The 14,991-nt window shown below is 42.0% G+C and overlaps 1 protein-coding gene across 1 annotated transcript in view; it reads right to left on the bottom strand.

Annotated features, from left to right (window-relative positions):
• Positions 1-586: 586 nt before the first annotated feature.
• Positions 587-14,991, bottom strand: part of MMD2 (monocyte to macrophage differentiation associated 2) — a 118,681-nt gene continuing 104,276 nt past the window's right edge. Inside the window, exons 5-7 of the mRNA XM_043978608.1 lie at positions 12,634-12,735; positions 5,210-5,279; positions 587-1,201 (exon numbers count right to left, since the gene is read on the bottom strand). Of these exons, the coding sequence (XP_043834543.1) occupies positions 998-1,201; positions 5,210-5,279; positions 12,634-12,735 (376 nt within the window). The 3' untranslated portion in view covers positions 587-997. The remainder of the gene's footprint in view (positions 1,202-5,209; positions 5,280-12,633; positions 12,736-14,991) is intronic.

Here is a 14,991-nt window from a genome sequence, read left to right as displayed (position 1 = left end):
TGTTATAAATTCCTCCCAGTCACCATCCATCTCCTGCCCCATCTATTAAGAGCATCACTCACCACTTGCTCTTGTGTCTTCTTGCTTGGAAATGGAAGAGACCCTTAAACAAAGCTCTTTCCCCTTCCCCAAATTGTCCTTCCAATTCTGGGTTTCTGGTGAGATAACTAGGACCCTTCCCCTAAGGTCATCTCCCAACAAAGTGTCTGAGTTTTTTTGTTGCTGGAGTCACCTGGCCCACCTGCAGATTCAATCTAGAGATTAAAGCAACCATAATTCTATCCTATATTTTCCCCTCCAGCTCATTCCCAACACAACCAAAATGTCAGGGTAGAAAGAGCCTTGTTGATACATACCCAAGAGAGCCTAAGGTCTGAAAAGGACTTTCAAAGGAGGGAGTGGGAAAGGAAAGTATTTACTTTCCTAAGAGAAAAAAAGAGTGTCCACTCTTGGCTGGTCTTAGACTGGGCATAGCCTGATCAGAGAGGGTCACCTTCCCATCCCTGAAACCATCTAGAGACTAATTGATTCTGTAGGAGGGCAGTTTGAGCATCCAAATTGCAAAAAAGGTGGGATCTGGCACACACAGAGGCTGATTTTCTCCCTAGAGGAGTATAATTGTCATTTTAAAGGTTTTCAGGACCCTGTGAACAAAATCTTTGCCTATCATGCCCTTTTGTTTCCAGAAAGAGATCAGTTCCCTTTCCTGAAGACATTAGTGTTGATTTTTGTTATAGAACACTTGTCTAAAACATAAACAAAGTATCTGGTTAATGTTTTGCCCTCTGATAAAGCCTTCTAGTGCCTTTTTCCTGCACCAGATACCCTAGAGGTTTCTGGCAATCACCAGACATGACCCAGGACCCATCCAAAAGAAACATCCAGCAATGAAGCAAAAGACAGGCCTGGAACCTCTGAGCAGGGCCTCATCCCAGTAACATCTCCTCTAATGCACTGTTCCAAGGGCACCAGGCTTATCGTGAGATTCTTTGACGTCTCATTTGGACACTTTAGACTCCAGTGTGTTGGGCTGGTAGAGGTACCTCCAGATGGCATAGTAGTGTGTGCCAGCTCCAAATGCCACAAAGAGGTGCCAGATGGCATGGGCAAAGGGTATCCGCCCGTCGCTCTTGAAGAACACCATCCCAAAGCAGTAAAAGAAACCTCCGGTCATGAGCTCCAAGATTCCATCGGTGTTGGGCTGTCAGCAAGGACAAGGGGAGGGGAGGGAAGAAGTCAGTAGCATAGTGGAAAGTAGAGGCAGAGAAGCGAGTTGGGCCTGGAAATCAGCTGATGCCAGGGAGCAATTCACAGAAAGAGACAGAGAAAGAGAGAGACAGAGAGAGATGGAGACAGAGACAGAGAGAGAAACTGACTTGGGGAAAAAACCCTTGAAAAATTCCAGCCGATCCCTTTACAATTTTTTTTTAATAAAGAAAGGGAAGGGGGAAGGGGAATAAACATTTATATGATGCCTACTATTTGCCAGGCACTGTGTAAGATAGGCTTAGAATGACATGATCGTGGAATCAATTAGAGGGGGCTTGCGGATTCAGACTTGCCAAGGATGTAAGAGGAGATAAAGGTTTGTAGCAGGAATGTTGACTGAGTGTGTCAACAAACCTGGCTACAGCCAGAAGACAGGGATAACCCCAAAGGTCAGGACCATCATTTAAAAAAAAATCCCCCTTGACTCTCAGGAATATGACAAGCATCCAAGCTTTCTCCACCCCACCCCAAAAGGGAACTTTCCAGTTTTCAAGTGCTCCCCTCCATCTATCCTCCTTAAAAAGCCTTGTCTTTCCCACTGTCACTGGAGAAAATTCTTTCCAACTCTTTTTTCCTCCCTGAGAGGTCACTTTCCCTAGCATCAAATAAAGTTTACTTTGATTCTAATTGGATTGTGTGTGAGAGTGCAATTCTTTATTAAGAACCACCACAGACCCCTGTGTCACTGTTAGCACTTTTTATAAATATTCTCTCATTTGATCTTCACAACAATCCTGTGAGGTAGGTGAGATTTTTATCCCCATTTTACAGATGAAGAAATTAAGGCAAATGGTTTAATTAACTTGCCCAAGTTCACACAGCTAGTAAGTATCTGAGGTCAAATTTGAACTCAGATCTTCCTGACTTTAGGTTTAGCATTCTATCTACTGTACCAGCTAACTGCTTCTAAAAGGAGAATTTAAGTGGAAACAAATATATAGCTATAACAACAATAACTCACATTTCTATAGGCTTTAAGGTTTGTAAAGCACTTCTTATATCTTCAAAGAAGGCACTTATAACTGGAATTGTTAAGTAAGGGGATCAAAGAAGACTGGAAATCAACCTGTCTATTCTAGACTTGAGGGAGGCTGGAAATCTACCAATCACTGTGAAATTATTTCCAAAAGTAAATCGGGGTGGGGGGAGCAGCTAGGTGGCACAGGTAGGTGGCACAGTGGATAAAGCACTGGCCCTGGATTCAGGAGGACCTGAGTTCAAAGTCAGCCTCAGACACTTGACACTTACTAGCTGTGTGACCTTGGGTAAGTCACTTAACCCCCATTGCCCCATCCAAAAAACAAACAAAAAATGAAAATGAAAAAAAAAATCAAAAGTAAATCCAAACTTTATGCCACTTAAAAGGATAAATACAAGGAATAGAAAGAAATTCAAAAAGACAGATGAAACAATGTGAAATTAGAAGGACAGTATAGGCTGAAGGTCTAGCCACATAAAAAGAAAAATAGGAACATAAGTAGAATGAGAATTGACAAAGAGAATGGAGGGGGACCCAGAGGGAGTACCTAATAAGCAGTTATAGAAATAATGTACAGAGAAAGAAACAATTGAAAACATGTCTAATTGGTGCTGTTGTTTGAGATTTAATGCACAAAGATACATTTTTAAAAGCAATATAAAATATATTTAGCAGTGCTTTAATTTGCAGCTGACCCTGAAGGCAGGAATCTTAGCCTTTTCCATTGGCTGGAGCAATACATACTCAAGAGGACTATGAACCAGACTAGGACCCCTCTTTGAAATTTTCCATTCCTGGCTTCTCCTAAAACTTAGTTCACATTCCACCTTCCACAGGAGGCCTTTCCCAATTTTTAATTAATTGACAAACATTTATTAAGTGCCTGCTATGTGCCAAGCACTGTGCTAAGTGCTATTAAGGGGTCCCCTGAACTTGTCTTTTCGAGTTGCCATATTTTCCAAAAACACTGGACCCAGAGCATGCAGGAGGTCCTGAAAGTGTTGAGGACGAAACCCCCCTCTGCCAGCTGACAGAACTTGTTTGCAGCCCAAGCTGGATTCCTTGTGTGTTCTTGGGAGGCAAGATAGGTGCCAGTCAATCTATGCCAGGCTGGGAAAAATGCTTGTGCAGTTTTGGTCCTTTGCAGATAAGCAGACCCTCCTATCTTCATAGTCTAGTGGTTCCCAAGAGCAAAGAATGCAGCTTTTGCCATCGCCTTCTTTCTCCCCTAGGTGAGGGGTTACTGTACCTTTCCTCTCCTATGCCGCCCTTCTGGTTTTCTCCTCCTATTGTTGTACTGTCATAAATACTCAAACTTCTGTAAGGACTGTGAACTCTTTGGGTTCCCATGAGTGTTCCTTTCTTTTGTAAGAAACCTGGTTTTCACATAAGTCCGATGACATTATGTTATTGACAGTGCTGGGGATACAAAATGAGTCAAAAGACAGTCTCTCAAGGAGCTTACAATCTAATGGGGGAGACAATATATAAACAATTATATACAAAGTGAGCTATATAAACATGATAAATAGGAAATAATTTAAAGAAAAAAAGGCACTAGAATTAAGAGGGATTGAAGGAGGATTCCAAAAGAGATGGGATTTGAGTTGAGACTTAAAGGAAGCCAGGAAGGTTGGTAATCTGAGCAAAGGACACATGAGGGACGACTAGAGAAAATGCCCTGAGCTGAAAAATGGAGGGTCTTGTTCATGGAAACAGCCAGGAGGCCAATGTTACTGGATCAGAGGACATGTTGGGGAGTAAGAAGACTGGAAAGCTTGGTTATGAAGGGCTTTGAATGCCAAACAGAGCATTTAAAAATTTTTTTCCTGGACTATTGCATCCTAAAATGGAGGTTCATTCATGTCAACCCCCTATTCAATAAACTCCAGTGGCATTTTAGGATGCAGTGCAGAGAGGAGAGACGAGGAAGATAGTCCCACCAGCAGGCTATTGCAATAATCCAGGCATGAGGTGATAAAGGCCTGTACTAGAGTGACGGCGGTGTCAGAGGTGAGACAGGTTACTCTCTTGACACTTACTAGCTGTGTGACCCTGGGCAAGTCACTTAACCCTCACTGCCCCACAAAAAGAGAGAGAGAGAGAGAGAGAGGTTACTCTCCCCCACCCCCACCTCTGCACTGCTTGTGTCTTCCCTCTGAGATTACTTTCCCTCTATCTCATATGTACATAGTTATGTGAACGTTTTTTCTCCCTTAGGAAGTGAGCCCTTTTGAGGGGTGGGCTGTACTTTTTCTTCTTTTTTGGGGGGGGCTGCATCCCCAGTGATCAGCACAGTGCCTGGCTCACATTAAGTGCTTAATAAATGTTTGCTGATTGATTCATTGATTGAAAAACTGAGGGAGATGAAAGTATTAACTCTTCCAAGAGAAATAGGAATAAGGGGAAGAGGCTTGTCAGGCTTTTTTTTTTTTCCCTGAAAGGACAACAGTATGAAGGGGCAGTTGGGGGAGTGGCAGGAAAGCTGTGTGTATATGCAGTCCACGTGGCCAAGGATGCCCAGTGATGATGCCTCTCCATCCTTACACATACCATGCCCCTCTCATACCCAGAAACCTTCCACTTCACAGAAGGTTCCTAGCACAGGACACGGCCCTCTTGGGTATGTATTGTTCTAGCTGTAGGAGACAGCTGAATTTCCTGCTTGAGGATTCCAGAAGCCTGCATTCAAAGTCAGCTAAGGGCAGGAGAGGCACTGTTTTTCTCTTGTGGTGTAGCCTTTCAAATTAGACTGTATTCACTTTGGCTATGTCTACCCAGTCCGTGCTGCCAAAGTATGAACTAAACTAAGGAAAAATAGAGATTAACTTGAACGTCTTGGCCAGTTATTCTTGGTCAGCAATAAATATTTATATTCTGGTCACCCCCTTCTGAATGGTTTTGATGAGTTCCAGATCAATGATAGAGCATAAGGTCCTCCTTTAGGCAGGATTTACTTACCATAGAGAGGATGACTAGGGCTGGGAAAAAACCCATCACGACATAGCACAGCAGCTCCACAAGTTTGTATCTGGTACAGAAGAACAGGAAGCCTTGGACTTAGGGTTAAGTTTCTTTTTTTTTTTCTCTTTCTTTTTTTTTTTTTTCCAAGTGAGGCAATTGGGGTTAAGTGACTTGCCCAGGGTCACACAGCTAGTAAGTGTTAAGTGTCTGAGGTCGGATTTGAACTCAGGTCCTCCTGACTCCAGGGCCAGTGCTCTATCCACTGCGCCACCTAGCTGCCCCGGGTTAAGTTTCAATATTCAGTACGGAGTATCCTAATGTCTGGTGGTGACAGCCTCCTGGATGGAGGCAACTAAGAACTGAAAACCCAATTCTTCCATCCTGATCTCCTTGGCAGAATTTCTAACCTCCCAATCATTGACCAGGCTGCACCAATCAAGTCTACTGGTGTTTGCTAATGAAGATTTACTCAATAAATGTCTCGGCAAACATATCAAAGTATTGCTCACAAGCTCCTGCCTTTGTTCACAAAGTAGGCTGGCAGCTTAGCAAATGGGGTCTAGGACCATAAATTTGGAGCTGAAAGAGACCTTAGAGCCCATCTAATTCAACTCCCTCATTTTACAGATGAGGAAACTGAGGCCCAAGGGAAATTTATTGACATGCCCAGGCCACACAAGTGGCAAGTGTCAAAGATGTGTTTCGAAAACATATCTTTTGTGGTTTTTAACCAGGGTATCCATGATCTTTAAAAAAAAAAAAAAGATTTCATAACCGGATTTCAATATAGTTTCTTTTATAATCCTAAGTATTTTAGTTTATTCTTTTAAAACCTTTATTTTGACAGAAGGTTCATAATTATCAAAGGAATCTATGACACACAAAAAAGAGAAAGATGGCCTTTTCCAAAGTCTTATTATTGGAAGTCAGTTCATTGGACATATTAACAAAAGGCAAGAGAAACCCTTTTTTTTTTTGGTGACATTTTTGCCTTAGCCTAGACTTTAAATAATGTGGTTATGGTATTTTTATTTATTTTTTGTTTTAGTGAGGCAATTGGGGTTAAGCGACTTGCCCAGGGTCACACAGCTAGTGTCTGAAGCCGGATTTGAACTCAGGTACTCCTGACTCCAGGGCCGGCGCTCTATCCACTGAGCCACCTAGCTGCCCCGGTTATGGTAATTAAAAAAAAAAATCTCTGTTTTTTCAAAAACTTGTCTTTCTCTATCACGCTATTTCATATCCCAGAGAAGTTCTCATCCTTCCTCATTCCCCTGCCTGCCTGTCCCGTCTCTAGAACCCCTTCCTTCATATCTCAAATCGTTTTGCTAGAAAGTTCCACCCTACATACAACCTTGCCAATTGGTGCTCCTACTTTCTATGGCATCAAAAGTAGGAAATCAATTAAGTAAAACCACTCCCTTCTGGATAAAAAACACCTGACCCACTTTCCTATAATCTTTCTATGTGGAACAATCAAGTTGTCCTACACCTAAAGGAATTCCTTAACCAAGATACTGAAACAACCTGGGGGTCAGTTTAGGAGGCTATCTCTTGCTTGGTCCATCAATCCTCATCATCTTCCTGTTGGATCTGGAAACCAATGAACCCAAAGTCTGGACCCCAAATATCCAGTTTTCTCCAGAGATCTGGTTGTTTCCTTGTCTCTTTGCTTTCCTGTTTTCTGGAGGGCTGGTGGGTCAGCATGGGGGGGGGGGAATCTAATCATTTGCCTTTAAAATCTATTCATCTCCTTGTACAGACCTTTGATTGAGACCCTCTTCTCAAAAGTTGAGTGATGGAAGGACCACCCCACTTATATTCTCTGTCACCCTTTCTTATAGGATCATAACTTTAGAGTTACAAGGTCATCTAGCCCAGTTCTCTCATTTAACAAATAAGGAAACCAGGGTCCAGAGGAATTAAGTGGCCAAGGTCACACAGATCATAAGTAGCAGAGCTGGAATTTGAACCAGGTCCTCTGACTTGAAATCCAGTCTTCTTGAATCAGGTGGTTCTCCTGAGTTCGATCCACCTAAATGAAAAATCTGTATTTAAAGGTCCCACCCATCAGAGTTTCTTCTTCATTTCCATATGTCAGCTCTCAGAGTTTCCTCCTATTTGCTATTTTTTTTTCCAAAACTACAGCCTAAAATCTCACTGAAATGGTATGAGCCAGATTCAGAGAGATTAAAAGTCAAAATACCTATTCCATCCTGAAAATGTCTGCTGTAATGGAATCATCCTGTGAAATGAGTGTTCGTCCAGTCTCCCTTTCTCCTTCCGCTAACACTAGAATTCTAAGGGACTTTTACTTTGTGGCTGTCACAAAGAAACTAGCTATTACCTTACCAGACCCTAAGCCTAGATTACTTCCATTCTGTTCCTCCTCCTCCGTTCCTATTCATGGCAATGAGGAGCGGAAGTGGGGAAAGTCCTGCTGACTGGGTCCACTACAAATTCATGTTAGTTCATCTCAACCTGGGTCCTCACTGCAGCAAAGGAATCGTTTTACTCCCCCCCAATTGAATTTGTATCCCACTCAGCACAACTGCTCTTCCAAGCCTTTTTCTCTCCTCAAGCCTTGTACACATCCTCCTTTCTCTAACCTCTCAGCTGAGGACCTCACTTCAGAATCTACTATAGGATTTAGGCCATTCACCATGAGGTCCCTCTTCTGTTCTCTTCCTCATCTCACAAACCTGGGGCATCATCCCCCAATACCTCCTTTATTCCAGTTTCTGATGGAGAAGCTATCCTTCTTGACCAAGGCCTCTCTAAAAGCCCCCTTGATTCTCCCCCCACCCCCTTCTTTTCTTCTCTAGCAATATTATCTCTCCTCCAACTTTTACTCTCTTCCTGACTGCTGATCCCTTCTCTATGGGCCACAAACATTCTCCTCCATTAAAAGAAACAACATCAGGGGTAGCTAGTGGAGCAGTGGATAAAGCACCGGCCCTGGATTCAGGAGGTCTTGAGTTCAAATCTGGCCTCAGACACTTGACACTAGATGCGTGACCCAGGGCAAGTCACTTAACCCTCAATGCCCTGCAAAAACCAAACAAACAAAAACAAACAAAAAACCCCCAACAACAATAACAAATCTTGCTTATATCCCACCATCTCTAATAACTATCATCCTCTACCTTTCCTCTCTTTCTCAGCCAAACTTCTTGATAACATATCCACACTCAATGCCTCTACTTTTTCTTCTCATTCTAATCTAAGCCCCTTGCAATCTGGTTCTGACTTCACTCAACTGAAAACACTCTTTAGCACTGATCTCTTCATTACCAAATCAAATGGATGTTCCATAAAAAGGGAAGGTATAGGACACAGTGGATAGAGCATAGAATTTGTCATCAGGAAGACTTGAGTCTCAGACACTAGCTGTGTGACCCTGAGCAAGTCATTTGACCTCTCTGTTCCTCAGTTTCTTCACTTGTGACCATGGAGATAAGCATAGCAACTATCTTCCACAGGGTTTTTGTGAGGATCAAATGAGTTAACACTTTTCAGGCTTTGAAAGCTACATCAGTGCTAGCTCTCATTAATCCCGATCCTTCTTAACTTCTCTGGAACATTTCACATGGTTGACAACTCTCCTTCTGGAAATTCTTGTCTCTCTGGGTTTTCATGCTTCTGTTCTCTCTTGGTTCCCCATCTAATTCTCTTACTACTCCTCAGTCACTTTTTCTGGGATCATCTTCCATGTCCTTAACTGTGGGTGCCCCCCCCAAGGTTTCATCCTCAAATGGCAAATCAACCAGATAAGTCAAAACACCTAATCCATCCTGAAAATGTCTAATGACATGGAATTCTTTTGTGAAATGAGTATTTATCCTTTTCTCTCTCTACACTTGGTGACCTCATTAGCTTCTATGGACTTAATTACCACATCTATGCAGATGACTCCCAGATCATAGATTCAGCTCCAGTCTCTCTTGGGAATCACTGATGACCTACTGAACATTCAAACTAGACGATCTACGGACCTCTTTAGCTCATGTCCAAAACAGAACTCATTGTCTTTCCTTCCAAACCCACCTCTTCTGAACTTCCTCATCACTGTCAGGTCACCACTATCCCTTCTATAAAATCAGGTTTGAAACCTAGGTGTCATTCTTCTCCTTTTTTTTTTTTTTTTTTTTTTTCAGGGCAATGGGGCTTAAGTGACTTGCCCAAGGTTACGCAGCTAGTAAGTGTCAAGTGTCTAAGGGTGGAATTGAACTCAGGTCCTCCTGAATCCAGGGCCAGTGCTTTATCCACTGAGCCACTTAGTTGCCCCAAAATCTTTTATTTATTTGGGGGGGCAGGGCAATGAGGGTTAAGTGACTTTCCCAGGATCACACAGCTGGTGTCAAGTGTCTGAAGCCAGATTTGAACTCAGGTCCTCCTGAATCCAGAGCCAGTTCTTTATCCACTGTGCCACCTAGCTGCCCCCTTAGGCGTCATTCTTAACTCTTTCTGCCTCACCCCAATCAGCCAATTAGTCGCTAAATCTTTTCATTTCTTTTCCCAAAATAAATCTCATTTCTGCTTCCTTCTCTCCACTCAAACCCAAACCACCCTAGTTTAGAGCATTATCACGTCTCACTTGGACTGTTTCAATAGCCTACTAAGTGTGTACTCTTATTTAAATCTCTCTCCATTTCAACCCATCTTCCACACAGCAACCAAAGTGATTTTCCTGCTCTCCACATTCAGAAAAAGAACTATACCCTGTGCAAGTCACTTAACCCTCATAGCCCTGCAAAAATAAAACAAAACAAAACAAAACAAAACAATATCTTTACATGTAATTGAGAAAATTTTAAATAAATAAATTTTAAAAAATAAAGTGATTTTCCTTAAGTCACCATGTGACTCCCTACTCAATAAACTCCAGAGGCTCCCTATTACCTCTAGGATCACATTAAAACAAAATAAAACAAAACTCTTCCATTTGACCTTTATAGCTCACTGCAACCTGGATCCATCATATGTTTCTAGGCTCATTGTATATTATTGCATTGCATATACAGCATATAGTCATATGTTGCATATGCTGTGTACATGCCTTCTTGCTGTTGCGTACACACAACACTCTTATCTCCCATTGCTGTGACTTTGCAAAGACTGTCCATCATGCCTGGAATGCTCTCCTTCCCCACCTCTGCCTGTTGGAACCCCTGGTTTTTTCCAAGACTCAGCTAAAAATCTACCTTCTGAGTGAGGTCTTTCCTGGTCTCTCCAGCTACTACTGCCTTTCCTCCTAAGGATTTGTTTCATGCATTTTGTATATATACCTTATATGTGTATTGTGAATGCATGTGTATACGTATACACACAAACACACACACACATAGACTTAGAAATTAAGCCCCTCGAAGACAGGGAGTTTCACTTAGTGAAAAGTGCCTAGCACAGTACCTAGCTCATTAAATGATAAATAAGCCACTTAAAATAAAATGATTAATTGACTAGTATATTTCCATCTGTATGTATACCTATAGAGAGGTAATGTGTCTTAATGGAGAGAGAGCTTGCCTCAGAGTCAGTAAGACCTGGGTTTAAGTCCTGCCTGTGAAACATACTGGCTGTGGGACCCTAGGCAAGTTACTTAAACTCTGTGCCCCAAGAAGTTCTCTACAAGAATAAATTATAGTCCAGGCAATGATCTGAATTCCTCACTGGGAATAATTGGTTATCCCTATGACAATGAAGTTACAGGTCCAGTAAAAAACAACAAGAGAAGCAACAACAACAACAATAACAACAAAACCCCCTACATACACAACTATAACCAGAAAGTATGTGAAAGGTAGTAGGGTATAATTGAAGGAACACTGTGGATTTGAAGTCAGGATATTTGGGTTCACCATTTACTAAATAGCTGTGTGAAAATGGAAAAATCACCTAACCTCTTTTAGTCTCAATCTTCTCATCTGTAAAATGGGGGTGATGATATTTATACTGCTTCCCTCATGGATATTGCTGTGAGGAAAACACTTAACAAAGCCTAAAGTATCTCATAAATGTGAGTTATCATTATTATTGTGATCATTCAGTCATTTCAGTTGTGTTCAACTCTCCGTGACACCATTTGGGGTTTTCTTGGCAAAGATACTGGAGTGGTTTGCCATTTCCTTCTCTGGCACATTTTTTTTTTTAACAGATGAGGAACTGAAGCAAACAGCATGAACTAACCAAGGGTCACACAGCTGATAAGTGTCTAAGGCTAAATTTGAACTCAGGTCTTCCTGACTCTAGTCTTGACACTCTATCCACTGAGCCACCTAGCTACCCTGTGCCACCTAGCTGCCTATTATTTTTATTATTATCATCCTTATTATAGGCACCCAAGTTGTCTCGACTTTTGTCTTGCCACTAGACTCTAATGACTCTGGAGGAGAGAGTGAGGCTCATAACTCTGGACAGCTCTGACTGACTTAAATCCAAGTCACCACTCTCATGATGTCATTGTTCTTCTTTGAGAACGAAGAACAAAGAACAATATAGGCACCCATTAGGGGGCAAGTAAGGCACTGTGAGATAGTATGTGCCTTATGGGTAAATTATCTAACATCTCAGCTCACCCATGAGGAAAATAAAAGTGGAAAAGATGAAAATCCCATGGAATAAATGGAAAGAATAACCAAGAATCATATCAGCTGTAGACCCTCAGTAGACTACAAAGTCCCCTTGGAATTTCAGAGAAGTCAACCATTTCATCTCTGAAACTTCTGCTAAGTCCCATCCCCTTCTATCTTGATGAGTGATAACAACTGCCTGACCTCACTCACTACTGCTGGCAGGTTTCAGCCATACTCTGGACCCATAATCAGATCAACTCTGCATTGTTCCTGGAAGGGGCTGATGGTCTCCCCTCCACCCCTGCCCCATGGCCCCATTTACAATCCTACTAACTTTCTTTTTTTTTCCTACTAACTTTCTAAACCAGAGTGTCACTCTTCCGCTATCACTCTAGTATGTCTGCCTTTCTCTAAAACTACTCCAGGACAAGGACTGTCTTTGATTTGTGTGTATGTATTGATAGATATAACTATTTATCTATCTCTCTATCTCTGGTGTTTAACAAGTGCTTGGCACATAGTAAGCACTTAATAAATGCTTTTCCTTCCTTCCTTCCTTCCTTTTTTTTTTTTCTTTCTGGCAGTGTACATAGTCAATTATACATTAGTACTATGAATAAACTATGTATATAGACTGTGAATTAAAGTCTGCCTGTGATCCTAAACACCAGATGGGTCCCTAGAGCTGGGGTATCTGGCTGTTACATGGTCATCTCATGATGATAACATGCTACCTTGGAGATACGGATCCTACCTTGGTGATGAGAGCACAGTATTATTCCCAGCAATTCCTGCTCAGATAAAAGAAGTCTTTACCCCATCTACACTTTCATAGCTGATGCTCACCGTTCATGGAAGAAGAACACATAGATGGTCCCAACAGAAGCCATGATCCAGACAATCCAGCGCATGTGGGAGGCCCAGGGACCAAGCTCCCGAAGATTAAGCCTAGGAGACAAGAAAACCTGGAGATGAGAAATTTAGTTTCTACTGTCATGACAGAGCTTCTGCACTCAAAAGCTAGTCAGTCCTTTACTCCTAGGAGTTCTATCAGAAATATTTTTTACCTTCATATCTTCATAAGTGATAAACTTTCCATTATTAAATGAATATATGGGTGGTAGGTCTAGAATGGGTCATTATGGAAAAACTGGGGTATTGGGTGGGCATCTTGGCCCTTTGAGACTTACCTGCTCTAAGAAGGATGGCCATATCCTTCCAAAATGTGGCCCTTAGGTCTATGTCCAGGTTCACTACATATCTAAGTCCAGAGAGTTAGGGGGCATGTCCAGGTAGCACAATGCTTGGCACATAGTAACAGCTTAATAAATGCTTTTTCATTCATTCATTCATTCATTCATTCATTCATTCATTCATTCATTCAATCAATCAATCAATATACACTTCTTAAGTGCCTACTATGTACTTGGCCTTGTTCTAGGTATTCAGACACCCTCTCTGACCACCTACAGTTCCAGAGGAGTTATCTTGCCCTTTCCTGGCATGCTCCACACTCCCCCCACTGTATTCTAGTCACTTACAGTTGCCTGACACCCTGGGACAATTCCACCCAAGGCTGAACGCTATGGCCAATGATAATCTACTTGAATTCATTCCTCAATAACTAACATAATTCTACCCTGTCGTGTTCAGCCCAGCCTAGGGATTCTGAACCCGTTGTTATTGTTCAAACCCCATTCTCCACCCCACCCCTACTGACCACTCCCTTGTTCTCATTCCCCTTAAACCAATCCACTCAATAGCCCCCTCTAAAATGACCCATCCCTTTCACTGTGCTCTCCCGAATGCCTGTTTCATAGGTAACAAACTAACTCATCTTAAACCTGTTCCCTCCATCTTTTTGCACTCAGAGAGACTCGGCTCCCTCAGAGAGAGAGAGAGAGAGAGAGAGAGAGAGAGAGAGAGAGAGAGAAGGAACAAAAGAAAGAAAGAAAGAAAGCGGCCCTGTCCTCAAAATGCATAAATTTAATCAAGGAGAACAACAAAAGATTAAAAAGCCTTAGCAGAGAAGTTGCATGAGACAATTCATTTTCCTCATGCCCTCTGAATCACAACTAGGAATATTTGTGCCTGGATCAAGTGCCGCAAATGGTATCCATGGCAAGCATCGTGAAGCATTCTTCAGTTGAGGGGAAGACCGCCCTAGACAAAGACTTAGGAGGCACCTATGTGGTTGGGAAGGGTGCCAGGAGAGGTGGGAGGAGGTACATCGAGGCACAGCAGGTACACAGCTCACCCAAGGTTGCCATCTGGTAGCTCCCTATCTTAACTAATTATTCCTTTTAAAATATTTTGATATATTTTTGTTTTTACATCGTCTCTATTTCCCAATGTATTCTTCTTTCTCTCCCTCCTAGAGAGCCATCCTTCATAACAAAAGGAAAAAAGAAGAAAGAAGTTCATAGAAATTAACCAACATACAAAAAAAAAATCTAACATATGTAGTATTATATACCCATAGTCCCAACCTCTGAAAAGAGGGAAGATATAAGCTCTTTAAGGGAGAGACCTTTTTTTTTTAACGCTAATTATATCTCCAGTGCTTAACACAGTGTCTGACACATAGTAAGTACTTAATAAATGCTTTTTGACTGAATAAATGACTTATCTTCCTTCTCCTGCTTATGACAGTGAGAAAGACTGAATCTATGATTTTAATATAAGGAACTTGGGGTGGCTAGATGGCACAGTAGATAAAGCACTGGCTCTGGATTCAGGAGGACCTGAGTTCAAATCCAGCCTCAGACATTTGACACTAGCTGTGTGACCCTGGGCAAGTCACTTAACCCTCATTGCTGTGCCCAAAAAACAAAAACAGAAACAAAATAAATAAATATAGAGAACTTCCAGGTGAGGAAACCCCCTCTACCAATGCAAGGATGCTGCATATTCTCCACACATTCTGTTCTTGCATGAGAGGTTAAGGGTCTTACCCAGGGTTATTCGCCAATATGTGCCTGTATTTGTGGACCCTGTTCTTCCTGGCTTCCAGGCCAGCTCTTTAGCCTCTACTGAGGCAAGCTTTTTTCTTAGGATACGTCTTCCTGACTCTCTGACTCACTCTCACAGGGAATTCTCTTTTATGTCTAAATGTGTAGTATACTTGAAAAGGAAGGTGGCAGGAGCTAGAAGGAATGGCTATATTAATTATATGACAGCACTGTTGCCAATTAGCTTTTCTGA

Source organism: Dromiciops gliroides, chromosome 1 (assembly GCF_019393635.1).
Source record: "Dromiciops gliroides isolate mDroGli1 chromosome 1, mDroGli1.pri, whole genome shotgun sequence".
Lineage (NCBI taxonomy): Eukaryota > Metazoa > Chordata > Mammalia > Microbiotheria > Microbiotheriidae > Dromiciops > Dromiciops gliroides.
Note: the sequence above shows the minus strand (reverse complement) of the source record. Positions and strands in the feature narration are given on the sequence as shown.